Source organism: Fukomys damarensis, unplaced genomic scaffold (assembly GCF_012274545.1).
Source record: "Fukomys damarensis isolate Sample0158 unplaced genomic scaffold, DMR_v1.0_HiC HiC_scaffold_4, whole genome shotgun sequence".
Classification (NCBI taxonomy): Eukaryota; Metazoa; Chordata; class Mammalia; order Rodentia; family Bathyergidae; genus Fukomys; species Fukomys damarensis.
Window position 1 is genome coordinate 37,891,569 of NW_022900916.1, and position 9,919 is coordinate 37,901,487.

General features: G+C 51.9%; 1 protein-coding gene across 2 annotated transcripts in view; it reads right to left on the reverse strand.

Moving 5' to 3' along the window:
* Positions 1 to 1,889: 1,889 nt before the first annotated feature.
* The window catches only part of Smo (smoothened, frizzled class receptor), a 14,492-nt gene continuing 6,462 nt past the window's right edge, over positions 1,890 to 9,919 (reverse strand). For both annotated transcript variants that reach the window (XM_010633475.2, XM_033757815.1), the window contains exons 3-12: positions 9,496 to 9,705; positions 9,162 to 9,334; positions 8,609 to 8,828; positions 8,395 to 8,518; positions 6,570 to 6,662; positions 6,092 to 6,200; positions 4,793 to 4,978; positions 4,258 to 4,406; positions 3,651 to 3,785; positions 1,890 to 3,338 (exon numbers count right to left, since the gene is read on the reverse strand). In XM_010633475.2, coding sequence (XP_010631777.2) covers positions 2,893 to 3,338; positions 3,651 to 3,785; positions 4,258 to 4,406; positions 4,793 to 4,978; positions 6,092 to 6,200; positions 6,570 to 6,662; positions 8,395 to 8,518; positions 8,609 to 8,828; positions 9,162 to 9,334; positions 9,496 to 9,705 — 1,845 coding nt within the window. In that variant the 3' untranslated portion in view covers positions 1,890 to 2,892. The remainder of the gene's footprint in view (positions 3,339 to 3,650; positions 3,786 to 4,257; positions 4,407 to 4,792; positions 4,979 to 6,091; positions 6,201 to 6,569; positions 6,663 to 8,394; positions 8,519 to 8,608; positions 8,829 to 9,161; positions 9,335 to 9,495; positions 9,706 to 9,919) is intronic.

A 9,919-nucleotide genomic window follows, 5' to 3' on the forward strand; every position in this document is an offset into this window, starting at 1 on the left:
TGGAACTCACTATGTAGCCCAGACTGGTCTCGAACTCACAGTGATCCTCCTGCCTCGGCCTCCCAAGTGCTGGGATTACAGGCATGCACCACCACGCCCGGCTGAAGATAAAAATAATTCTAATAGTGAACAGAACAAGCAAGCACAAGGGGATACCCGTAGCAAGAGGGAACACAAAGTACGAAATCTGCGTAGGAAGGGAACTTTTGAAGGTCAGAAATGAGACCGGAGAGAGCCTTCTCTTCAGTCAGGAAGATCCTGGGCCCAGTGTCTGTCAGTTACTAGCTTCAGGGATGTGTGCAAGGCATTCTGCTTTGCTGAGCTTGTTCCACCTAAAGCCAGCACCTCGGATTGGATCATTGTCAGTGGCCAAGGCCAGGGAGCCAAGGGCTCTGACTGAATCACAGCATTACTGCCTACGCAAACCATTGAACCTCTCTGTCTCTTGTGGGGGAAGAGGTTGAGAAAGGGTCTCATTATGTAGTTCAGGCTGGCCTTGAACTATGTAGCCCAGGTTGGCCTTGAACTCCCAGCTATTCCCCTGCCTCAGCCAGCTGAGTACTGGGATTGCCTCAGCGTCTTGATGGTTGTTAGAGCCTCAGGTTTGCTGTGAGAGATGGTAGCTAATGCCTGTGAAGTGCTCAGGAGAGTGCCTAACCCACATTCAGTTAGCTGTCATTAGTACAATGTATGTGTAAAACGCCCAGCATAGAATCAGCACAGTCTTAGGTCTCTGGTCAGTGCATACCTGTAACACAAGCAGCAATACAAAGGAGTCCTCTCCAAACAAGACTGGCCAATACTCCAAAATGGCCTGCAAGTCTGTTGGTCCTTCCTACCCACTTTTCCCCACAGACCTTGCCACAGAACACCGAGCTCCTATAACCCTATTCCCAGTCTCCCATTGATACAGTTGGAGGAAGTGAGACTAGCAGGCTCCGGGTTTTGAATTCCCAACTGGCCAGGGGAGGACCCTGTGGGTCAGAAAGCTCTCAGCCCGACTGGCATCCCTGATAGAGTGAGGATCAGATTAACGTCTGGGTGAGTCGGGAGTGCAACACCCATCTTTTGTGAGAAAACTCCGAGGCCTATTAGGGCTGGAATAATCCGCCCCCTCAGGTGTGTAGAGATCTGACCTTAGACGGATGAACTGTTCCTCTCAAACACCTCTGAAGTCCTGACTCCATTCGTCTCAGCCCCTAAAGCATGCAATCCAAAGACTAACATGTGGCCAATAACGATGCGCCAAATATCCCGACTCCACCCCCGCCTTACCCTATATAAGCCTGTGCATTTCCTGAACAAAGCAGAAGCCTTCCAGAAACCTCCCCGGAGTCTGCGTGGTGGTTCTGCGCCTTGCCCTCCCAGTTTGGGCCCCTGAACCTTGTTCCACAAACAGGCTAGGGGATGAAAACAATAGAGGGCGTGAGGCTCCCTGAGGTTGGGGCTGGGCCAGCACAAGGAACCAAGCTCACTTCCAGGGAGCGTCAGGGAGACACTCACTCCAGGGGCAAACTGCAGGCTGTGCAGTGCTGTGTGGAGCAGCTTTTGTCCACACAGAACCAACAGCACATTCAGTTGACTTCAGCCTGGCCTCATTAGCACCAAGTTTAGTCTTTAAGAATAGCTCCAGCAGGGCGTGGTGGCTCATGCCTGTAATCCCAGCACTAGGGAGGCTGAGGCAGGAGGATCACTGTGAGTTCGAGACCAGCCTGAGCTACATAGTGAGTTCTAGGTCAGTCTCAACTACATAGTGAGACCCTGTCTCAAAAAACCAAAAACAAACAAAAGAATGTCTCCAAAGGATGTGGAAAACAAGATACCAGATAAACAGTTTGGGTTAAGGAAAAGAAACACACCCCAATTTATACAAAAACCTTTTATTTAGTGTTTATATTTCTTCTTCCTATCCCTATCCCTGATGTGGAACCCAACCAGCTTCTAAGACTTCCTGATGTCTGGTTCTTGAATATGGGGTGCGAGGGACATGGCTGGAGGTCATGAGGGTGAATCTCCTCTTCTGCTGTCATGAAAGTTGAGAAGCTTTACTTCCTGGCTGCAGCTACAACAGCTTCCTAGGGTAGTCCCTCTAGTCAGAGGGTCCAGAGATGGCACGTCTCTCAAGGGCCTGGATGCGCCTGTCACACTGCTTCTAGCCCTTTGCAGGTCAAGGCTCTAGAGCTGAGCCAATCTCTCACCTGAAGATGGAGCTCAGCGTGCGTGTGTGTGTGTGTGTGTGTGTGTGTGTGTGTATACTGTAATTTGGGGCCTAATCAACAAACAGGAAGCAGCAAGAGGTTGGCTTGGTGGCAGTGAGATAGGAAAGGGAACGGAGGGTGCTGGAGAATAGAAGACAGGTTTGGGTAGAGCTTCCTGTTCAGACAGATTATAGCCCTATAGCAGTAGGCATTTTGGGCCCCACAACCATCTGGAAGAGAGAGAAGGGAGCCCTTACCCCACTTTAGACAAAGTACACAATAAACGCTTTTGGTCTGACAGTACCAGGAAAGTGTACCCATAGGCACAGAAAAGGGCAAGTATCCCTCTTCTGGCTGTCTCCCTAGCTACCATAGCCCACTCTGGGTACGGTCACCCCAGACTCTCCCATTACTGCCCCACCCTAAGCTCTGCTGGAGATCAGTGTTGCCAGCCAGACTCCAGCCGTTAAGGCAGAAATGAGGACCCTGAGCTCTAGGGCCCTACCCCTGGGTGAAGTCACCCATGGAGATGTTCAGCTCTTTCGCACAGTCCCATTGCTTTGAGCCGGACACATAGAACTCTCAGGGGAGGGCCCACGGGTTCTGCGGAAGACAAGCTCCCACAGATGCACTCAGAGAAGAGTCTTGGTGGTATTTGTTCCTCTTTCCTATCCCAGGTCCTTTCTCTGCAGGCTCAGAAGTCTGAGTCTGCGTCCATAAGCTCCGCTTCCATCAGGTTGGTGCGAGAGTGAATGGGCCCCAGTCCTTGGCGGCGGCCATGAGCCCAGGCCATGGGGGCTTGGGTGCTGGAGAGAAATGGATCCTGATGGGGGCTGGGCTCTGGGCAGAAGGGGTTAGAGACCAGGGTCCAGGCACCCTGGCAGCAGGATTCTCCAGCTCCCCAGGCACCCGCAGCCACTAGGCACTTCTGCCGGGGCAGCTGAGGCAGCCGAGGAATGGCACTGGTGGCAGAGGCAGGAGCAGGGGCAGGGGCGGCATGGTGAAGATCAGGGGCCGCCCCCAGGGGGCACACTTCCTTTTTCCTCTTCCTCCTCTTCTTCTTCCGGCCCAGGCGCTTCTCTAGCTCTGGGGAGATCTCTGCCTCAACCAGCCACAGGTTGGCTTGTTCTTCTGGTGGCACTGATAGGAGAGAGAACACAGCCTGGCCCCTGGGTCTGTCCCCACCGTGCTTCCTTCCTCAGAGGCCCTATGCTTGAGTTTGGGACCCACCACTCTAACTCCTTAGCCCTTCACTTCAGATCCACTAGGGCAGTGATGGGGAACCTTTGAGAGCTCTCAAAGATAACAAACCACTTGCTGCAACATACAGTTTTACCACCACTGCTCTAGGGCTTTCCTTCTTTCTCTCCCTCTGGTAGCCCCTAATAAGTACTTCAGCCCCAGGAGCCCTAGTCTCTACATACCCCCCAGCTTCCTACAGAACCCTCATACCTGGAGTTGCCACTGGGGTGACGGACACATCCTGGGGCAATATGGCTCCCCTCCGAGCCACCATCTTGGTGACATGCTGGGCCCAGGCAGAGGAGACATCGGCAGAGGGCTCATTGAGGTCAAAAGCCAAACCCGCTTGGGGGACAGAAGGAAAGAAAGAGGGATGAGTTCTTAGTTTCTCTTGGTGACTCCTACCTTAAGCAGCAGCATCATCTTCCCCCAGCCGGTCCCTCCTGTGCCTCCTAGCAGAGAAAGCTCCCTCTGTAAGCACCATGATCTCTACCATTCAGAATCTTAGAGGAGCAGCCTCAGATCCCTGAAGAGCCTAACTAGAGCTCAGAAGTGCAGACTTGGAACCCTGACTTGCTCTGACCCAAGGAGAGAAATTGGAGCAGGCAGAGGAAGGGAGAGGGAGGAGCTTCCCAGAACTGAGCACTGGCAAGCAGGCCCGTGGGCAGGGGCCCCCAGCGAGCAGATCAGGGGCCGGAGAAGAATGAGACTATGAGGAAGAGGTGGAATCTGCCAAACAATCACGTGTCCTGGAAGGCACAGGGCTCGGCGCTGCAAGAGTCAGGCAGCTGGGAGAGCGGGCAGGGCTGAGGCTCACCCACAGGCCCGTCGTGGGACACTGTGTGCATGCTGAAGGAGAGCTCCTGGCCTGGGTTCTGCAGTAGCTCACGCCGCTTGGAGAAGGCTTTGGCAATCATCTTGCTCTTCTTGATCCTTTTGGGCTCATCATCACTCTGCCCAGTCAGCCTAAGAGCAGAAAGGGTAAGGACAGGAAGTGGAAGAGCAGCAATTCCATTTCCTCCAGGGAAGAAGGCAACACAATGCCTCAGGTGCCTCGAGGACTCTGAGGAGTACCAGCCAGTTCTGTGACAAAGTGAGCCTGGGATACGGGCCTCTTATGCGCCCTGCCCTCAAATCACCTTTACAGAAGATGCCTCTGATGTAGCACTGGGCCCAGGCCCATGCCTTCCAGGGATAGGAGGTGTCACCAGGGGGCAGTGGTGAGCCAAGGAGAAGGCCAAAGACATTGCAGCCAGAGGCTATGTGCAGGAATAGGATTCAAAAGCTAAAGGTGGGGACCTGAGGCTGAGAGTAAGATTGGAACAACAGGATGAGCTGGCTACTGACTCTACCTGCACCAGGTACGCCTCCAGATGAGCAGAGTGGCTTTAGTCCAAACCCAGGTGCTCATGGCAATGCCAGTTCCAAACATGGCAAACAGGTTGATCTTCTCCACCAGGAGGCTTGGGCGATTCTTGATCTCACAGTCAGGGATGGGCTTCTTGGTGGGCAGCCCAATGGTCACGTTGGCCTGGCATCTATGGTGCGGGAGGATCAACAGGTAAAGCCTTTGCATCCAACAGTTAGGTACTCAGACTATCAACCCAAAGACTAGAAAGAGCTGAGCCCCTTTGTACTGGCTCTTTGCTTTGGTCCTGGGATGGGAGCAGGGCCTCATGCATGCTAAGCAAGTCATCTACCACTCAGCTACATCCCCAGGCCCTCAAGGTGCTCTCTGTCATCACCTGGAGCACTCTTACAAGCTACAGCTATCTGGGATCCATCCCAGAAAATGCCATCAAACTTCTGGGGCAGGGACCCAGGTATCACTGTGGGTTAAAGCTACCCAGACTGAAAGCTGGTACCTTCAAGAAGGAGCTTGAAGCAAGTTGGGCCTGGTGGTACAGGCCTGTAATCCCAGTACTCTAGGAGGCTAAGGCAAGAGGATCATAAGTTAGAGCCCTGGGCACCTCAGTGATTTAGCAAGACCCAGTCTCAAGATACAAATTTAAAAAGGACTGTGGATGTACTTCGGTGTGAAGGCAGTGGGTCCAATCCCCAGTACTGAAAAGGGGGAAAAAAACCCCACAAAAATAAACAAACAAAAAATGAGCTTGAAGCAGTTCGGGCAGTATCTACTTTCTTGTGTATTTTAACTGTTGTCCCTGAAAGAGTGGACGCTGCATCTCTTTTGGCAATGGAGATTCTCCACTCTCTAATTCATCCTCATTGGAACATAAAAAAGCACAAGGAAAATTAGCAAACATGAACAGCCTGTCAACCTCATGCAGAGGTGCAGGATCTACAGAGAGCTCTATAGAAGATACGCAGAATTAAGACAGTGCAACTTCTGTGGCCAACCTGGGGCTGTCCAAAGGAGCCAGAGCTTGAAATGGCTTAACAGGTGCAAAGGTGTCAGCCAGACAGCCAATGGGGCGTGGGTGAAGGGCAGAGAAAAGGAGGGATGTGAAGGCTGTTTGCATGTTTGGCCAAGCACAGAACAGCTGATTATCATGGGTACCCGGATGTTATCAGTATCATCTGAGCAGGGGTGTGACAGACCCCTGGTGCACAAGAGAGGGGCTGCAGTCCCTCCAGCTAGGGCTTCAGCTCCCACCACTGCTGCCCCCAAGCCCAGGCCCTTCACTCACAGTACGTAGTCCCGGAAACTGCGCTCCCACTCAGCCTGGTTGAAGAAGTCATAAAAATGGCAGCTGAAGGTGATCAGCACAAAGCCAAAGGCCAAGAAGCCAAAAATGCCTGTAGAAGACAGGGACAGTCAGGCCGTTGCTGAGTACGGACATTATGTAGTAGGGGGAAGGGGTATCTGAAGACAGCCAAGTCACACTAGAGCTCAGATCAACAACTGCATCCTCCAAAACAAAGCCAGAGAGCACTGAAGCAGGTGCTGGGAGGCCCCCGTGAGGGAAGGGGCCTGGGGAAGCAGTGCTACCTTGCATAAACTTGGATTCTTCATCTGAGAAAGCCCCTTCTTTTGAGCTGCTACCACCACCATTGACACGCAGAACCCACTCCTGTCCCATGCTACCACATCCCAACGACTTATGGAGGTCCCAGAGCCCCAGCCTGGTCAGGACCTCAGGCCTAAGTCCCCTGGGAGCCACTCACCCAGGCGCAGCATGGTCTCATTGATTTTGCTGGCCGCCTTCTCGCTCAGCAGCCCCGGGTGGTTGCTCTTGATGGAGAAGAGAGTCATGACTCCTGAACACAAGGAGAACCTGAGACACTGGCAAGGCAGGCCGCACTTCTTGGGGGATGTGTGTGGGAGGGGAGGGTCCCACGGTCCTGCAGTCCTAGGTTTAATCAACCTGGGCTGACTTAGACCTTGGGGAACTAGAGACACCACAGAATGGGAGTGTGGTTGGCGCCACATCTGCCTTGGACTGGGATCACTGGGGCAGAGCCACACACACAGTGGAGGAGACAGAGGAAGCCTCAGTCCTGGCTCAGCTGTCCCTAAGAAAGGCAGCCAAATCAATGCTGTTCTGACAGAAAAAGCATAAAACATAGACTCAAGAACAGCACTGTCTAACAAAACTATAAAAACGTAACCTCTAATATTCTAGTAGACACATTTTAAAAAAGAGCAAGTGAAACTAATTTCAATATGTTTTATAAACCTAACGAAGACCTGTCACGTAGAGGCACAAGATCCCAACAATGAATGTAACTGTACTGTATCCCTAAAACGTACCAATAAACAATTAAAGTTGAAAAAAAAATCGCACTAAGGGGATACAAAGATAGCAGCAGCTGGTGAAGCTGTCATGCCTCTGTACTTGCTGCAAATACATAGAAATGTAAGAGGTTAGAAAAAGACTTGAAAAGGCAAAGGAGGAATTGCACATTGTAGTTACCATTTGTTACTAAAGGTCACCCCAATGAGAATTCTTAAAGAGTACAATGGTAACAGGTAATACAAGATTTGTGATTGCTCATAAATGTTAAACAATATTAATTACTCAGTACAGTAATTCCTAACTAGTTTTGGAATTCAGGATGATTTTGGCCCATGGGCCAGCTCTCTTTGTGGGTAAAGTAAAACAGAACTTCAGAAAAAATTATTTGTAATTAATAAAAAGTGATTTCCAGTATTAAAAAAAACAAAACAAACCTAATATACCCTAAATATAATTATCCCAACACATAATCCATGTAACAATGAGAAATATCTCATTAATGAGATATTTTACATTACCGTTATTATTTTGGTGCTAAGCCTTTGAAAGGCAGTGTGTAACACGTATGACACATCTCAATCTGGACTAGTTTCAATGCATGTGGGCAGTGGCTACTCTACAGGACAGCACAGGTGTAAAACATAGCCAGAGGTCCAGACAGTCTGCCAGAATGGGAGGAAAGAAGGCTGAACAGCAGAAAGTCCAGCAGGAGGAAACTGAAACCAACAAAAGAAAAGCCAAAGAAAATGAGTAGATACTAAGGCTTACCGTGAGATAGCAGATCGAGAGGAAGAAGTTAGGGACCAGTACCTCTGCGCATGTTACAAAAACTGTGTGTGTGTTGTGGGTACAAAGGAGATGGAAAGCAAGCTCCAAAAGCTGGACCAAGTTGGTCCATGTGGTCAGGGTAGGTTAGCCAGATGTCTATCACCCAAGTGTACCCTGCCCAGAGGGGATGGAACCCAACCCAAGGCTCTGGAACAAGGGGTCCGCTTTTCTTGCCAATAAATGTACTACCCCATAGCAAGAGCTCCTGCTCCTTTATCTACCTAGAGCAGTGACGGTGAACCTTTTAGAGTTTTCAGTAAAAACGATGGCCGTGGCACACGTGCCATGGGTACACCACCACTAGCCCGGAGGGTCATTTGTTCTACTCTGCATCAAAAGAGCTGGCTGTGGTCTGAGTGTGCAGGCAACAGAGCTGATCGCTTTCACTCCTACTTCCTCATAGCTCTGGCCTGGCTCTCACTCACCTCGGATGAGAAAGTAGCCCCCCACAATAAGCACCAGGCCAATCGGAGCCAGTACAAAGCCAGCACGGTATCGGTAGTTCTTGTAGCCCACAAAACAGATGCCACTCACAGAGTCCCCATCCACCTGAGGCAAGAAAGCATAGGAGGGATGGTCAGTCGCTCCCCTCCATGCCCACTCCACTCAGGTCCCCAGCCTCCTAACCATTCACCATACCTGGGCCACGGCAAGGATTGCCACAGTGAGGACGAAAGGGAGCGACCACGTGAGCAGGTGAAAGTAGGAGGTCTTGCCTGAGAGAGGCTGGTAGGTGGTGCCCAGCGCTTTGAAGGAGGTATGCCAGGCATAGGTGAGGACCACGAACCAGACTACGCCAGCCATCAGGGCATAGTACACGATGACAAAGATGATGACACAGGACAGGGTCTCATTGGAGCTGTGTGGACATGTAGGGCCATTTGAGGTCACTCTGCGCTCCCTCACTCAGGTCTCCACCTTGTCCCCAGACCCTGAGCTGCTAAGGTCTGGAGAGTTTCTGGGAGTCTGGGCTTGGACACAGTGGCCAGGTCACACTGGAAGTAGCTCTGGGAGAAGGCCATTTGACAGATGCTGAAGATTCCGGAGCTTAAACCAAGGTCTTAGAGGCCTTGGGCATAACAAGACAGAGCCGAATCCTACCCTGAAGCCACACTTCGAATCCCATGCCCCTTTCGTGGCAAATGCACACTGCAGTTCTCCTCCCCTTCTTCCGGGTCTCCAAGATACTTACGTGGGCTCCCCAAGCCTCATGGTGCCATCAGCTCGGCACACAATCTCCCGGCGGGCACCGTCCATGAACTGAGCCAGCCAGCCAATGCTGCCCACGAAGAAACATGCATTGACGTAGAAGAGAATGACGGCAGGGTAGCGATTGGAGTTCCGCCAGTCAGCCACAAAGGTGGCCTAGGAGAGAGAGAGAGCAGCTGTGCAAGGTAAGGGTCACTGGGCTCCGACATCCTCCACCACCACCTTTACCTGAACCCCGGGGCCTTCCCTGGCCCCACCAAGTCTGCCCCATACAGTGCCCAGACTTATTCAGGCAGTCCGCCCTCCCCGCCACTGACCAGGGTGAAGAGTGTGCAGAGGCCCGTGACGGCGCCGAAGGTGGCGATGTAGCTGTGCATGTCCTGGTGCTCTGACTCCGTGAACAGCGGGTTCTGGCACTGGATCCCACAGCCCTCCACGTCCTCATACCAGCTCTTGGGGTTGTCGGTCCGCACCAAGGGCGCTTCGCATTGGCCCGAGCTGTTGAACTTGATGTTCTGCACCTCATTCTGCACCAGGCAAGGAGAGAGGCAGCTCAAGGTGAGCCTTGGGCTTAGGAAATGTCCCTGGGAGCAGCACATGTGGTGGCTGGAGGTGGGCTTCCAGGGTTCAAAGCCCAGCCATGCCTCTCACGGCTGTGCAGCCTTGGACTAACTGGCCTCTCTGTACCTCACCTATGAGATAGTAGTACCATTTACAGTAGGGTGTGAAAGTTAAAGGAAT